Below are 16,885 nucleotides of genomic sequence, written 5' to 3'. Positions count from 1 at the left end.
TTCGGTGGTGTGAAGCAAGCAGCCTGGTTAGCCAAGCCAGTCCTTTCTGCGGATGGCAACTCAGGCTTTTGTCTAAGGAGAGTTTGCAGGCAGTCTGGGGATGACAGCTCGGGCCTTTGTCTAAGGACAGTTACCAGGCGTTCAAAGGCAAAAACAGAAGCGCCACCTGTAATCTTTCCCATCATCTGCCGACCGGTCTCTCTTCCTCCTCCTCCTCTTCTTCTTCTCCGTCATCTCTCTCCGCCCCGCTATCATTTTCTGTGTGCTTATTTTGTCGTCCTCTAACAACATTTAGTCAATGTTTTTTTTCTCTGTATCAAAGATATTTTCTCGTGGTTTTCTCACAGTTTTTTTCATAACTGACACTGTACAGTTGCGGCTGGCTAATGGGCCGCCCTCCCTGTGTAACTTCTCACTGCGTCAGCCAGGTTAACTGTACAGTGCTTTGTTATTGGTAGTAGTGTGCTTTTTTTTTTGTGAAGCCATGCTGTTAGCAAGGAGTGCTCTTTGCTAGACTGGGGTCAGGGTGGGAAATTAGCACCAGCCGCCAGCCAAACACTGGTGAATTTTGGTCGTGGCTGCTAAGTCTATTCTACCAGCCACTTTAACAGGTTAACAACCATTGTTCAGAGGTTGAAAAAAAAAATTCCAATGCAAATGAGCGAAAAAGTTGGTTTCCCACCCTGGTTGGAGTCCTACACTGCTGGTGGCGAATTCATCTGGGGTGCTGGTTTTGATTCTGGGAGCGGGCCAGAACTGGGTAGGCGAGGTTTACATTCAGCTGGTCGTTGTGTTGGACCAAGGAGACGTTTTTGTAGTGGAGCACCAGGTCTTTGAGGGAGGAGTAGAGATTGTAGGGCTCGGCAAATCCGTAACCTGTGGTCGTCTTGTAGATGACGCAGTGCTTGGCGTCACCCTCCACACTGGAAACAAGGAGACAAACACTTATGTTTATATTCGAGGATGTGCTATATTGTCCCAAAAGGAAATGTGTCTATAATAAATTACCTATTGTTGAAATGAAAAAGAGTGGGATATAATAACTCAACTGATACTGCACATTTTAATTACTATTAAAGGAAAATTCCACCCTTAGAAGCTTGTACACTGTTATATATCATCAATCTATAATGTTCAATTCATCCCAGGAGTTATTTTGTGATGAAGTGCCTCATCTATTTCCATATCAGTAGGTGATTTCCTACATCAACCAGAATGGCATTTGAAAACCCCCAGAAAACAGAGGTGAACTTGTTCCACTGAGCTGATGGTTATACTGTACAGTATGTGCAGGTGGACAGAGCATTAGTGATAGTGAGAGTAAGAGCAAGACGCAAAATGCAACATGTCTTGTGGCATTGTGGAGAAATTGGTATCTCTGCCTCTTCTACAATGTGTTTCTCCTGTATGATGATAACTGAAACATTTTCTGTAATCAAACTCCATTGTAGCTGTGCTGGAAATATCTCAGGTTGTCTATGTAAATAAGAAAAAAAAAACAAACAACAAAATGGGCCCAGAAATGTGAGGTACATCACCAACAACTTTTTAACAGAGTTTAAGAGTTTTAGGGGGGATTTTGAACAAAAAGCCCCACAGGAAACAGTGGCACAGAGAAAAAAAAACTCACACTACAGAACAGGCAAAGGAGCCCTTCTGTGATTGGCTCTCACGGATGAGGAAGGTTCCGTCACATTTGCCTCTCAGCATCTCCTCTGCCTGGGTGCGTTTGATGTCACCCACATACCAGGTGCATTCGTCATGGTGGGGCGAGCCCTCATCGTCCTCCACCAACGAGTAGGAGCTGGAAACACAGAAACAAAGCAGACTGATGTCAAGAAAACTTGTTCAGTGAACAAGGAAGCTAAGCTCACTCACTACTGAAATTACAATTTGAGTCGCTACATCACCCAGTCACTGAAGTACAAGCTCTCACACACTTACTCATCAGCATCATTCTTTATGCCGAGCCATTCATTGATCTTCTTCTGCCTTGTCCCCTTCTGTGTCAGCCAACTGCAAAGCCACAACACCATGGATTAAACACTGACATCCTGCTTACTACATACACAAGATATAACATTTTGATAAGGAAGTGTGTGTGTGTGTGCATGTGTGTCTGTGAGAGTGTTTGAGGGTGTGTGTGTACATGTATGTACTCCCTAACATGGAAACAAAACACAGACAAAAGGTTTTATCATTCAGGCATGGAGGAAGTCTTTGACTCTGAGTTCTCCTTACATCAGGTATTGGTCCCTGATCTTGCGGAGCTGCATGAGGTCCGGCTTGAGGCTGTTCATCTTCTTGTCGATCTCTCTGTTGTCAGAGACCTGCTGCTTCAGGTCCTGCTCCAGCTTGCGCTTGCTGTCGTGAATCTCTGTCACCCGAGACTTCAAACGCTCCGAGTTGCTCTGGATCCTGATTCGGGGAAAACGACAAAATTAAGCCAAAGAACGTTTTGCTCAAATATTTAACAAACAGACTTTTCAACATTATCTTGTTTGTAGTGCTCTCCTGTAATAGCTTGGCTCAGTTTGGTTGTGTTTTCTGTTCCAATAAATCTAATTCTGTTGACACATAACACTCTTCTTAAATCAACAGGCTGCTTTGAGTTTTGTGCTGTTTTGCTTCTATAATTGAATAAAATTAAGTCTATTAGAAGGAATGCAACATGGCTGTTTCAGAATGGATTTAGATGGGAGTTGTGACATTAAGTGAAACCAAAGGATTAACAAATCCTGTGCAGAATTTGTGCACAGACATAAACTATTGTGAACTGCAAACATCTGTTCTGTCTGTATTACTTTTGGATCTCCTTTTCGTTGCCCTCGCGCTGGAACCGCTCCAAAGACTCTCTGCTGTAGCGCTCCTGAGTCTCACACTGCTCCTCAAAGATCTTGATGGTCTCATTGAAGGCTTCAATGGCCGTACGCTTCATCTGCAGCTCCTGTGGAAGGGAAGGAGGAAAGGAAGGGAAAGAAAGAGGAGAGAGAGAGAGAGAGACAGAGAGAGAGAGAGAGAGAGAGAGAGAGATTATGATCTTTCTTTTGGTGTTTTAGTGTATCCTTTCATTTAATCTGCTGCTGAATCACACATAACGGTAAAGGACACAGTGTATTTTCCTTGCCTACATTAACATGCCGAGACGCTTTCTATAGACTTAATGTGAATTTGACACACACATTTGACATCCTGTATATGCTGTACAATCACATATCTCTATGCTACATATTCTCATATATCCTTCCCATCTGTTATATACTGCATATATACTGATATTTGTATAACTATCCCACCTATTTCGTATTGTATATATGTAATATTTTTGGTATATTTTAATGTGGTAGATATTCTGCTTTCATTTTTTCTTTGTATCAGTAAGTTCTGCTGCTGTTATTTAGCGCCCCTTTATAATGTAATCCATCATTTTTCTTTGTGCTTTTCATTCATGTGTTCTATTGAACATATTTTTGTGCTGAAATTGTCTGAGGCGTATGATTATATAACTCCCATTTACTGTATTCTTATTTATACGCTGCTGCTGCAACCTCATTTTCCCCACAGGGATTATTAAAGTTTTGTCTTATCTTATCTGTGATCAGGATATGAAGACACATAAAATCAGCTTACCCTGTATAACATATGAGCTATGATCCAGAATACTGTATAACACACTCACTGTTGTGTGCGTGAGAGAGACTGTGTGTGTGTATTGAATTCCCATACCTGTGAGGTGCGTGTGTATTCCTCATACAGGGAGTCGTACTCGCGGCTCTTCTCCTGGTACTGCTCATGGTAAACCTTCAGCTGCTCTCCAACCTCCTCTATACTGTTCTCCTTCACCAGCTGGGTGGAACAGAAAAGCAGATACACGCAATAATCAATCAGTTTACAATGAAGTCATTGCACTCATAGCTGAGAAAGAAAAATTGTTAACAATGTCTGAGTTGTCACTTCAGGTTCTTATGTTGCATGTAAAGAGCAAACAGTGTTCACCACAAATAAAAAATGAAATATGAATTAAGAAAAAAAACCTGAACTGTGAAGGTGATACCATCAAGCTGATGGTTTGGTGGTCAGCTACTATACTAGTCAGTGCATATTTGTTCACTTTGAAACAGTGATGCAAAATGTAGGTACAGTATGTAGTATATATGATGCATGGGGGTGCAAAATCATAGGGGGCGCCAAAAGCACAGATGGTGTTACAAATGTATTGTAACACCACAAAACAGGGAATTATCATATAGATGCTTATCTCTCTTAGATAGCGAAAGGGAAAAACCAACTCCACAATGCAATAGACAAAAAGGCACACAGAAAATCCACTTTAACACATGTGAACATAGAGATACAGTCAGCAGAAATATCTCTAGAGACATCTATTATGCTGATTGGGTCTGAAAAAGTTTTTCTGTCAGAATGGGTTTGAAAAACGGTCTATAGCTCAAGTGATTAGCCACAGAGTTTGACTCTAGGAGAGTTAATCCAAAACTCCACAGCAAACTTAAAAAAACAGCAGCAACCACTTTGATGAGCTCAACACTTAAATCCAGTTTAAGCAGCCCATGTTTAATGTGATTTGATGAAACTACTGACAGAAAACTTTGCGACAGATTTCAAAATCAAAGAAAGTTCACACAGATATTTTGCTGTGTAATGGATAATGTGAAGAGCTGGAAGAGTCTGTTGCTCAATATGCCATCACACCAAGTGATGCTTCTAAAGACCAAGTGACCAACCTGCTGGTATTTGGAGATGGGGTAGAGAAGCTTGGTGTCCAGCTTGGCGTTGTACTGGGCCAGGGACTCGTGGCGGTAGTGGTTGATGAGCTCCACTACAGACAGGAAGGTAAGAGGCTCAGAGAAGCCATACCTCCCCTCCCGGTGGTAGATCTTTATAAGCTTGTTGTTCCCTCCTTTCCTGCAGGGGGAGACAGGAGTCAAAATGAGCATGAAAGCAAATAAGAAAGAAGGGGAAATTTAACTATATCTGATTTGTGTAAAATATTTCACATGCAAGTAAACCTTTAGCAACGGCCTTTAGCAACAAAGTTTAAACCAGAAGCGGAGTGTTGCTTCACCTGAGGGTGAGGGTGTACTCGCCCTCCAGTTTACTGGAGGCATCACGAACCAGGAAGGTCCCGTCAGGAGTGTCTCGCAGCTTCTCATTCACCTCCTCCCTGGAAATACAGTGGCATATTTACACACCATTAACACTATCAGTAAAAGAATAATATAATTTTCCACAATCAAACCGTGTCACACACTTTAAGTGCTATTCCCAGAGGAAAATAATCATAGCTTGCAAAGTCCAAAAAAATAAGTAAATAAAAATAAATAAATAAATCAAAGGACATAGAGCTATTGTGGCAAAATGGGCCAATAACTGATATGTATTGTATTGCTAATTCATATTTTCCAGAGTGACTTTAACATCTGATTGATATGTAGGTACAATGGGGGACAGTGATTTCTAGTTGGAGTGGACTCCTATCTACTGTAGTGCTGGGCGATATGGTTGAAATCAATATCATGATAATCATAAGGATTTTTCTCGATATCAGTATATATCACGATATGGTTCATGTATGGAAAATCACGTTAAATAATCAAATTAATGTTCATCCCATTGAACCGAATGGTAATGTTAGGTGTGGTGTCAAACAAAACTGAAATTTTCAAATAATATTCCTACCATACCTCATTTTATCAGAGTTTTTAAGTAAAATTTGCTTGTCATCATCAATTTAGACAGCAGAAATGTGTGTCAAGATATTAAAATATCTTCATATCATCACGATATGATTCCACTGAGACGATAAACGATAATATTGAATTATCGCCCAGCCCTAGTAGTGCATGATGCCAGGATCCAACAAGCTAGCTCATAAATATGGTAATAATGACTCTGATACTGTGTTTCTTAACTGTAGCCTGATCAGACATTCTTGCCATGTTGTGTTGTGTGTTTGATGAATATAACTTGCAACAAGTAAAAACTGAAAATGATCCATCCAAGGCAGAGAAATTTAATTTATCCAAGATTTTAAATATTTTAAAAACTGCATTCACTGTGACTACATTCATATACTCTTCATATACTGGAGCAGTAAAATTTGATTCATGTAATTTACCTGGAGATTTCTCCCCAGTACCACTCAGCATCGTTCAGCAGGCTGCATGTGTCTGTCATGGCTGATGGCGCCGTTTTTGACTTCACTGGCTTTGCTGGGAGAGCTGGACACACACACACACACATACACAGAGATAATTGAAATAACTTGAAGCTTATTAATGTCTGTAATACAGGTTTGGCTAAATGGCATTTTACTGCATTCTAATCTAAATGTCTTTGCGCTGTAGTATAATGTAAATATAGTCCTGCTCTTAATAAAAATCATGTACCTGGAGGAGTGAGGTCATGCTCCACAGTTCTCTCTATCAGCAGCCTCTCCAGTGCGAGGGCAGGGAACTCCTCATCCAATGACAACCTGCCGATCAATTGGCAATCAATCAGTCAATCAATCAATCAATCAAACCCAAGATTTCTTGAAGTAATAAAGCGCCTATGTCACTGTTCATGCCAAATGTTCAAGGATTTTCACTCAGTTCCCCTAAATAGGTGTGGAAACATGAAAGTGGAGCTCAGGCTGGTCAAAGTCTTTTGCCATTTGTCCTCCTTAACACTTTGTTCATGCTTTCTGTGCAGCTAGACGCATGTGAGCTCTTTACAAACGCAGACTTGCTTCTCATGAGGACCGCATGCGTGAAAACTCCAGTACTTTAGTGGCGCTGTAGGAAAACCCCCGACAAGAAAAAAGTGCTTCCAGTTCCCCTTCAGTCCTGGAGGGAGGCACGCTTATGTAACTGCGGCACCATTCACATCGTTTCAAATTTCAAGTGGTGTGAACTTGTGTGTGACTCCCAAATGCGGCCAACACGCCCAGTCATTTTGGCCATAATTATTATAATCATTTTGACTGTGCGCACTCCATCGTGTCCATCTCTGTACAAAAGATGAATGAGCCACAACTCACCAGGGGGTGGAAGCGTCTGTCCGTATCAGCAGCGGTCCGAAGATCTTTCCCAGCGTGTGTGTGTCCAGGCCGTTGTTGGGCTGTGCCTGGGTGACCTTGGCCAGGTGTGTGAGGAGGTACTGCAGGGCGAGACGGTGGTGGAGGGGGACGCTGGTGGAGCTCTCCAGGACCAGGCTCACCTCTCTGTCCCGGCTACCAGCTACTGCACCATCTGAGAGAGGGGTCAAAGATCCATATTGAAGAACTACACTACCAGTCAAAAGTTTGGACACACCTGATTGAATGTACTATGTTTTTTATTATCTTAAAACCATTAAAACCATCTAAAGGCTTATGCTTAAATGCCTGTTTTTTAGACAAAGATAAATAGTGAAGCTGATGCCTATGAATTTCTTTCCAAAGCCTTTGCCTTTCCATCAAAGCAAACCAGATTTTACCAGGGTTTGCCACATCAGTGTCAGTGAAGTTCTTAAACACAGAAATTATGCAATTAAGTATTTGCCTATACTGTTTGGCCCACGTCTGAGGAGACACTTTGATCTTCATTCATTGTGTATTATGTATAGAATTTGTTCTAGAAGTTGAGATGAACTGTACTGTGTGGACAATAGCTGTTTCTGTAAATACGTCTAATATATATTTGAAATGAAATCATGCTGTCCTTGTATATTCTAGGTGTCTGCACAGAGGAGAATCAGCTGAAGCATTTCTCGGATGCCTCGGTGAGCTCATCCTCTGCCTACACTCGGCTCTATTCTCCCAACCGTGACATGCAACCTACCTCATTCAGCAGCATATAAGTCATTTTAGGCCTCGTGCAATTCTTTTACTTAGATTAGACGTATTGAAGCTATGAAGGGTGGCATTCTCCTCTCTAAAAACACATCAGCAGCAGCACACAGCTCATTTTAGGGCTCATGCTATTCTGTTACCGTCCTACATCTGGGTCGTGAAGCATTCAGGGGTTTAGCACAATGTGACTTTAGTTTGGCTTTTTGCAGAGGGCTTTTAATAAGCCATTATGGTAGGGAGATATTTGCACAGAGAAAGAGACACAACTCAACCTCTCTTTCTCTCTTTTATTCAATAGAAGTGTGACCTTTCGGTTTTTCCATCCTCATTAGACAAAAATACAAAAATAAGATGGGAAAACTGGCTAAGGCTCTTCTGCTCCAAAACATCTGAAGTCTAGCTGCCTGCAAGTCTTGAATGAAGAGACAAGACCCACCTGCTGACTGCTGTAGCACCTGTTGTTGCAGTGTGACGGCAGCTTGCAGGTCAGCGTAGATACAGGCGGGGATGATGGGCGACGGGAGGTCTCTCAGGTACTGCAGGACACACTCTGACAGGAAACCCACATCGCTCTGGCCCATGTCACTCTCTGGACCACAGCAAGTACACACAGGGGCAAAGCACGACAAGGAAAAATCAATCAATCAGTCAACCATAGAAAAGAAGCTGGTAAGATGCTCAATCCTGTTGACTATTCTGGGCTTCATTTGGGTTTGAGCAGTTCATTAGGTTTGAATAACTTATTTCATCATTCACTTAGAGTTTTAAGAAGCAGACCTATGCAATGTAAACACAAATGCACATTGAAAGTAATAGATTTACAAAGTATACATCACTGATCAAGCTAACTCACCAGAACTCAGGCTGTGAACTGGGCTGTCTGAGGCAGAGGAGCTAGTTGTCCTGTACAGTGTTTTAGAGTCCAGACCTGAGAAAGACACAGAATGTAGGAGAATAAAGATGAATAGGGTTGAGCAGAGGAGAAATGTAACAGAAAAATGTAATCAAGTACAAAAAACAGTACGCAGTAAAGTAGGGTAGTAAAGAGAAAAGGTAGGTAGTAAGGAGAAAGGTAGGAGAGAATATTATACATTCTTAGAAGGGGAAACTTGTGATAAAACCCATAGCAAACCTCATTCATAAGATGAAGTTCACATGAATGCAAGCCCTACACTGCAGCCTCATTCTTATGAAGAGGACTGCTCTATTATGCATGACTGCCTGACTTGGGTTAGATAACTTACAGTAACATGACAGACATTGTATGAAGAGAAAGGAAGGGATAATACAATGGAAATAGTGGACACTCAATACAGATGTATACCTATGCATGTGGCAACGCCCAGGAGAGCTGCTAGCTGGGGGATTAAAACAGAAGTCTTGCTTTTATTACTGGTTGGAGAAGATGGAGCTAAGGAAGACTCCTTTAGTCTAAATGCTGGATTCTGTAAATGGGCAGCAGGGTGGCCTAGTGGTTGGAAATAGGATATAACTTATAACTGTGACTGCTTTTGAAGTACCAATATTTTGGTACTGAAGGTGCAGATAGCTGATATCTTTTGTGCCGATATTCAACATCTTTAAGGATTTTGTGTTTCTCCTGAGTATTTCATTCTTGTCAGGGTGGAAAAGCCTCTGAAACAGCATTTAGATCATCATCAAGACCGTTCTGTAATCAGGTTTGATCCCCACAACTGTCATACATCCTGTCAAAATGTCCCTGAACAAATTTTTTTTACTCTGGATTACTCGACATTTCTCTTTTGGCTGAAAAAGACGTTTATGAACACTGGGTCTAGACAGCTTGCAGTTCAGCTTGAGACAAGCCAGTCTCTCAGGTAGCTGTGAAAACCACACCATGCAGTCAGAGTGTGTGTAATGTATAATAGACATGTAAAGTAGTCGACTATCCAACACCGTAAGTAATTCAATATTATTGTTTGTGTTTCAGTAGAAAGATATTTTGAAGAAATAATGATATCGTGATGAGCAATTCTGTCCTCTGAATTAATGATAAAATGCAAAGCTAATTAAAATCTCACAAGTTTGGATCTGAAACAAATTAGGGAATATAATTTGAAAATTTGAGTCTTATATTACCATGGAGTTCAGTGCCATGAACATCAATCTGATTATTTAACATGTGATTTTACATGTTAGCAGATATCGTGAACATTAATTTTGTCCATATTGCCCAGTCCTACCAGGAAGACGGATCTATCTCAGAGGAAAATCCAGTAGGTTGTGTGTGAGTGTGTGTGAGTGTTCATGTATCTCAGTGTGCATGTATATGATCAGCACATGTATGCGCATATACACTGCATGTATGAAGTATTAGGAACATCTTCCTAATAGTGAGTTGCAGCCCCTTTTACACAATCCACATCTCAGTTGTCTTAAAGCTTAAATATCCTTCTCTAACTCGTCTGCTTCTCTTTATCTACATCTCCTCCTTTGTGATTGGTATAGTTTACGTAACAAGGGGAATGAACAAGGGATAATGGCTTTTACCTGGATTCACCTCATCAGTGTACTTCATGAGTGCTAGAGAGTCTGTAATATTTTACATATTTGGTGTAGTTGTCTGTGCAAAATCTGTGTGTGTGTGAGAGAGAGAGAGAGAGACAGACAGAGAGAGAGAGAGAGAGATAGAGAGAGAGAGAGAGAGAGAGAGAGAGTTAAAGAGAGAAAAAAAGTAGGCGTAACTGTGAATAGAGTCCTGTGAAGAGTCGTGAGCATTTGTTAACATCATTCTGACTTACAGAAAATCTATATCCAAGAAAACCTAGTGAGGAAGTGCTGCGAATGTGCATGAGCTTGTGTCTGTACCGGTCTGTCTGACTGGCTGACTGGGCGGACCTGCCTGATCCAGTATATTTGCCTGTATATGTTCCTATGCTCGTGCAAATGCTGGCGAGTGCAAGGAAGCAAGCGGCAGACAGCAGGAGAGAGACAGTCACACATAGATGGAAAGTCAGGGAGGCGGACTGATAGGCAGAAAGACAAGAGGACAGAGATGAGAAATTTGGCCAGTTGACAGGGTTTTACCTCTCTTCTCTATGGCCTGGATCAGGCTGACGAGGGCTGGGGGAGCAGTCTCTGGCGGTGTGAACTGCTCGCTCAGGTCCGGCACAGAAACAGCTGAAACAACAACACAAATCACCGTTACACTTCTGGCGCACAGCCTCCAAAAGGCCACAGGGGTGCTGCAGCACTGACAAGGGCACAGTTAACTAGGAGCAGTTGCAGATGTATAGCGTGCATAATGTTGTTAATATCTATAAAATCTATGAAGAACACAATAAAATATGATAAGGCGGAGGTCAGTATCCATTTTGCAAGAAGCACACCTGTTTTGCAAAAAGCACTAAGCAAGAGTATGCATTAAATTATTGTGTTATCTTTGCATTTGTTATTGTAATGGACCACTTTTGCAAAGTAGGAGCACAGCATAAAAAAAAGAAAGAAAAAAAAGTCAAAACTCCAACAAACCCTGTACGTTGTATCCATCCCTACATTAACCAGATCACAGAGAAAACTTAGCTGCTGATGCATTTTACTGTGGTAATCTGCACCAATGTAGTCTAGTTGATGTGATATATGATAATAAGAAAGGCAAAACAAAGTAAATGTACAAAAGAAAAGGGGCTGCAGTCAGAAGAGTGAAAACGCAAAAAAAACGCAAAAAAAACAGACTGCTGATGGCGAGCAAAAACTTTATCTACTTTACAACTCCCTATAGACTAAATCAAACATCTTTTCAGTCAGAGAGAAAGAGAAAAGGAGAAAGCAAGAGGGAAAAAAAGAGAGATCCCATTTCCCTCACTCCCTCCCCTCCTCTTTTTTTCTCCTTTTCTTTTCTCCCCTCTCTCTTTCTCTCCTCCCCTCCGGTCCGTCCTGCTCGGCGTTTCGCCTTGGCTCTTTGCGTGAGTGGAGCACAATAAAGGATTTAATCAAAACTCCTGAACAAGCAAAAGCCCCGTGGCAGTATGCCAGGCCGGGCCAGGCAGGCAGGCAGCGCCTCCTATTCGGCCCCAGAGCGGGGCTGTGTGCTGGGGGGGCCGGAGCAGGGAGGGCCTGGCCTGGCCGGGGCTTGGCAGTAGGCTCCTGCTCCTGGCACGGCTTGGCTAAACCGCTGCTGATTATTAATTTGGGGAGTTCAGACAAGAAACGCCGCGTCAGCACATTCCGTTCCCCCCTCTCTCTCTCTCTCCCTCTCTCTCACTCTCTCTCTGGTTCTTGCTCTCTTTTTCTCTGGATCTCTCCCTCTCTCACTCGCTCTCTCCCTCTCTTTCTGCCTTCCTCTCTCTTTTTCTGTGTCCTTTGCTCCCTTGCATTCTTTCTCTTGCTTCTCTCTGCCTGCCTTTCTCTCTCTCTTGCTCCCTCGCTGTCTGTTTCTCTGTGTCCTTTGCTCTCTTGCTTTCTTATTCTCGCTTTTCTTTTTCTTTATTTTCTCTCTCCCTCTCTCTCTCTCTCTCTCTCTCTCTCTCCTTTCCCTCTCTCTCCTTCTCTCTCTCTCTCTGTCTGTCTCCATGCCTGCCGGTTAAACATGGAAACTTTGCTTGGCAGTGTCTCCAGCTCTCGAGCCTCGCTCGCACACAGACAGGCCTCTGCTTTTCCTTTATCCCTCTTGGCCATTTTGGTTGACTGGCCCCTCCCCCTCTTCTCCCATCACAGTGTCTCCTTTGGGTGTGCAGTACAGTTTTCACATACACACACATGGACGCACATATCACACAATCTAAAACATGGAATTGATTGTATTTTCATATATCATGAGATGCCTTGATATAAAACTGCAAGAAATGACAGATGCATTGGTCCAACTTAATCTTCCTACTATGTTATGCTTAATTCCATGCTCTTATTTTGTTAATGAAATCATTGTGAATATGAATAAAGACTGTCCAAGTAAGGCTGGATTGTCATAAATACTGAAAAGATGCCTTAGTCAGGTGTGCAAAAGCAAAAGTTATTGCTTTAGAGAGCAGAAAATAGTGATAATCCTCACTGAACTCATATACGGTTGGGGCTGGGCGGGCCTCAGGCAATAAAACAGGGAAATCAAATGAAACAAGGAAATAAGCACAAATATAGGCTACAAAACCACCAAACAAATGTATTCCAATAGTTTGGGAGGTGGGTGGGAAGAAAAAATACTCTCCCCCTTTCTCTCTCACACATACACACACACAAATGCACACACAAACACACATACTCCTTTTTTTCTCTCTCTCTTCTCTCTCTTCACTCAAAAAAGAAAAAAACTTTGAATTTCGTGCAAAGGAAGAGTTCATTTTTTCTTTCTTTCTTTTTTTTTTCCTTAGAAAGCAGCTGTAGCCCTGGAGTCTTCTCAGGGTTTTGGAAAGGGACAGAGAGAGAGAGAGAGAGAGAGAGAGAGAGAGAGAGAGAGAGAGAGAGAGGGAGGCAGCAGCAACTCATCATTAGTCAATTAGAACCACCTCTTTGGCAGTTTGCATGCTGGGAGACAGGCCTATGACTTGACATGCCCTGGGTCTCAACCACTGAGAGAGAGAGAGAGAGAGAGAGAGAGAGAGAGAGAGAGAGAGAGAAAGTGAAAGAGGGTAAGAGAGAAGGAGAGACAGATAAAGAGAAAAAGAATGGCAGTAGGAGTAGTAGAGGTAGTTTTGCACTTTTGCACTTTAAAACGTGAGTCCTGGTGCACTTGAGGCATTATAAGTATGCAGCTTTTATGCATGCAGTGCAAGAGATTTACACAGAAAAGATCTTATGATTGGGTTTTCAGTTTCTTCTGAGAAAAGCTTTGATAAAGTCACGATAGCAAATAACTTGTGGACTCATTTGATGGTGAGCCATGTTGGTAAAAAGCCTGCAAATGGATGTGTGTTTCTACTTATGAAGCTGAACATTTGAAGGTCAGATGAATGTTGCAGATCCAGTCTTTGTGGGTTTGCATTGACTAGCTTGATCAGTTAAATGCACACAGCAGCCTAGCAAAAGAAGACTGTATGAAGCAAAGCTATGTGAAGCAAAATATTTGCTCTGTATCTTCTCCATCAGTATGCTTATGTAAGACCTAGCTGGCTCTCCTGCATTCTCGCTCTCAGAGTTCTGCACTGGTCCAAAGTGAAGTTACTCCAACCGTGGAAATGTGAATTCATTCATAAGATTGCACTGGTTGAGCCTCTGAAATGTCCTCAATTCAACTCCAGTGCTCCAACACTTAGTATTTGTGTTCATTTTACGTGAATGTCACATAAAGCAGTACTGAAATTCGTGTATGCCATTTATCTAAAACTTCCACCAGTTAGTATGACAAAATGTGGTAAAAACCTTGGCTTTCACTCTTTTGTCTGACACAATACTGTGACATTTCATTCACATATTAAGCTATTAATGACAAAAAATTAAGTGAGAAGTCACAATAGGCAGGAAATTCAAATAAATCTCCCACAGCCACACTTGAGCTGTATAAATGGTGATCTTTTGGTAGTATTTTGAAGAGTCTGTACTCAACACTGAGCCGAGTTTTCACACCATCTCTCAGAGCCTAATTCAGTGGCATTGATATTGGCAGTGAAATGGCTGAGATATACAAAAAACAGCAGAAAATTTGACATTACAAAACCAATGAAACACTAATAAAATGCAGTGTTGACTGCACATTTTCCTAAAACACTTTTCTATAAATCATTTGAATAAAATTTCTGTTTTCCTACCTCCAGTGTAACTGATTACCCATGTTATATAATGGGTTGTAATGCTCGGTTTTGATATTCTTACAAAGCCATTCGAGCCCTTTGTGTATAAAGTCCTAACTTGAAAACTTCCCCAACCATATCCCTCTGATTTTTCAGACCATTCTATTTATTCATCTGCATTATTTCTTCAGGCTGTAATTGACTTCCCAAATGCATCTATTTGAGCACAAATTAAAAAGGTCAATGACTCTAAAACGAAATGAAAAACAATATACCAAAGCATTTTTGAACCATGCATGTGCTCCTAATGCACAGCGGTGACAAGGGCAGTCGGTGTGTGGCTCCCGAATGGTGTGCGACAGCGTGTACGCTGCTGGTCAAGTTTCACCGCTACATGTCTTCACTGCATCCCAACTATGTAGATAGGCAGTGCATCATGAGCGGGCACACTGTCCGCTCCTGTGTCACAACATACTTCAAAGCCACACGTGTTCGGATGAGCCACTGACGTCCTGTCAAACACAAGGGATCTCTTTAGTCCTCCACATCTTGTTTTACAGGCCTGAGGGCACCTTATTACAATGATGTGAAATAAATCTTGTAATAGCGGGCCGATTGAGATGTGTTTAATGCAATCTGATTCTCCATTTTAAAAAGAAGTCTGCATTCAAATGGAACACATAAAATATCATGTGATGCTGTAGATTTGTCGAGGAGAGGTTTATCAGCCAGTTATATAATAATAAACTTGAGGTCATTCAGATATAATTAATGTGTAAAGGTTTGCATTCACATTATAGATGTGTCATGCTCATATAAACCAACAATTTAGGATGAGTGGTCAATCTTTCTGTAGTCTTAAACTGAAGGTCATACTTTCCATACAGTAGCCTATATATTATTCGCTTGTCTGTCAATTGATTCAAGATAGGAGGTCTTTTTACAAACCAACATCTTGTAATTGCCTTCTTACTTGCTGCCATAAGAAGTTTTTATAAATGTCTACCATTCTTATCAATTTCTATGCTTATATTACCTAAGTAGAAAGAGTCAAGTGAATTCAATTTTGAAACCTAATATTGCAGTGATGACATAATGAACATCAGACCAAAAGGTCTTTGTAATGGGACAAGTCTAGAAAATGTGGGTGTGATCTGCCATACAATGTCCACACTGTATCCAGCATGGATATTGGCTTCCAGTCTGTTTTGATTTTTGTTTTGGAGTTGTGAAGAATCTCACACAGTTTTTCCAAGAAAAGTCTCTCTGCGAGGCTGTAGTGCTCGTCTGAATGTGGATGGCCTCAGTCCATTCTTTTTGAGAAATTTCAATATCCAACTCTTTCTCCCATTTTCATTTTATATAATCAGTAGAATTATGTCCTTCTAGTTGGTTCAATAACAAATTACAGCATGTGCATACTGTATAAAATATGAGGCAAGATGGTCTGAGGATGACTAAATTTGCAAGTTGAGCTAGTTATCCTCATACGATTTCACTGCTATCAAAATTCAAAAGCTCTTGCACCCACTCATTGGCCTGAATCTCCATAGTCAACTGTGAATGCTTTGAGGAAAGAGACGCTGTGAAGAAACAAACAGGACTTCTGATAGCATTCCCTTGTTGTCAACAGTATATCAACTGTGCATAACTTAACTTTATTCTGTTTCTGGCTTTCTTGATCAGCTAATCTTGTAGTAAGAAAACTTCACGCCTAAATTATTTTTCATTTACTGCTCTGGCACAAAAAATGTTTTAGAATGTCTATAGCCCAGCGAACTGTAACATGCTAAATTTACTGAACTCGAAGAGAATAATGCAACAGTTAGAATAGAAACCAAATACAGCTGGTTCCTATATTTGCAGTTGGCTAGGGTGGCCTAGGCCTAGTGCAGCCCCCCCTCCTCTCCCTCCCTTTTCACCCTCTCCATATCTTTCCCATTCTCTCTCTCTCACTCCCTCTCTCTCACCCCCTCTCCCACCCCCTCCATGGGTTCTTTGAAAGTGTTTTCCTGGTAAGGCGCAGGGAGTGGAGTGGAGAGAGTGAGAGGAGGCCTCTCCTTTCTGAGAACTGGCCCCGCTACATGGTTTATAGCTGCCCTGAGACAGTATCAGACGTGTATGTGAATCAGGGAGAGAAGCAGTGAGAAGGGAGGGAGGGAGAGAGAGAGAAAGAGAGAGAGAGAGAAGGGGGAGAGAGAGAGAAGGGAGGGGGGGACGGAGATTGAGAGAGAAGGAGAGAGCAAATGAGGGAGGACGGGAGGGAGGGAGGGAGAGAGGGAGCGAGGGAGAAGGGAGGAGTTTGCAAAAATGCCAAGCCATGGTTCACTTCAGCAGGCAGTAAAAGTGAGGCCAGGGAAAGGAAAGGGAG

The 16,885-nt window shown here is 41.7% G+C and overlaps 1 protein-coding gene across 1 annotated transcript in view; it reads right to left on the bottom strand.

The window, feature by feature from the left end:
• Window positions 1–16,885, bottom strand: part of pik3r2 (phosphoinositide-3-kinase, regulatory subunit 2 (beta)) — a 28,824-nt gene continuing 11,939 nt past the window's right edge. The window contains exons 3-16 of the mRNA XM_071517382.1: window positions 10,880–10,972; window positions 8,685–8,759; window positions 8,268–8,420; window positions 7,040–7,250; window positions 6,408–6,493; window positions 6,137–6,239; window positions 5,084–5,182; window positions 4,743–4,923; window positions 3,727–3,846; window positions 2,805–2,947; window positions 2,242–2,418; window positions 1,945–2,016; window positions 1,631–1,804; window positions 1–923 (exon numbers count right to left, since the gene is read on the bottom strand). Coding sequence (XP_071373483.1) covers window positions 716–923; window positions 1,631–1,804; window positions 1,945–2,016; window positions 2,242–2,418; window positions 2,805–2,947; window positions 3,727–3,846; window positions 4,743–4,923; window positions 5,084–5,182; window positions 6,137–6,239; window positions 6,408–6,493; window positions 7,040–7,250; window positions 8,268–8,420; window positions 8,685–8,759; window positions 10,880–10,972 — 1,895 coding nt within the window. The 3' untranslated portion in view covers window positions 1–715. The remainder of the gene's footprint in view (window positions 924–1,630; window positions 1,805–1,944; window positions 2,017–2,241; window positions 2,419–2,804; window positions 2,948–3,726; window positions 3,847–4,742; window positions 4,924–5,083; window positions 5,183–6,136; window positions 6,240–6,407; window positions 6,494–7,039; window positions 7,251–8,267; window positions 8,421–8,684; window positions 8,760–10,879; window positions 10,973–16,885) is intronic.

This window comes from Centroberyx affinis, unplaced genomic scaffold (genome assembly GCF_046629955.1).
Source record: "Centroberyx affinis isolate AG114_WGS23_722 - 3 ecotype Tasmania unplaced genomic scaffold, CSIRO-AGI_Caff_v1 ptg000489l_1, whole genome shotgun sequence".
Classification (NCBI taxonomy): Eukaryota; Metazoa; Chordata; class Actinopteri; order Beryciformes; family Berycidae; genus Centroberyx; species Centroberyx affinis.
This window is presented reverse-complemented; position numbering and strand designations above follow the sequence as displayed.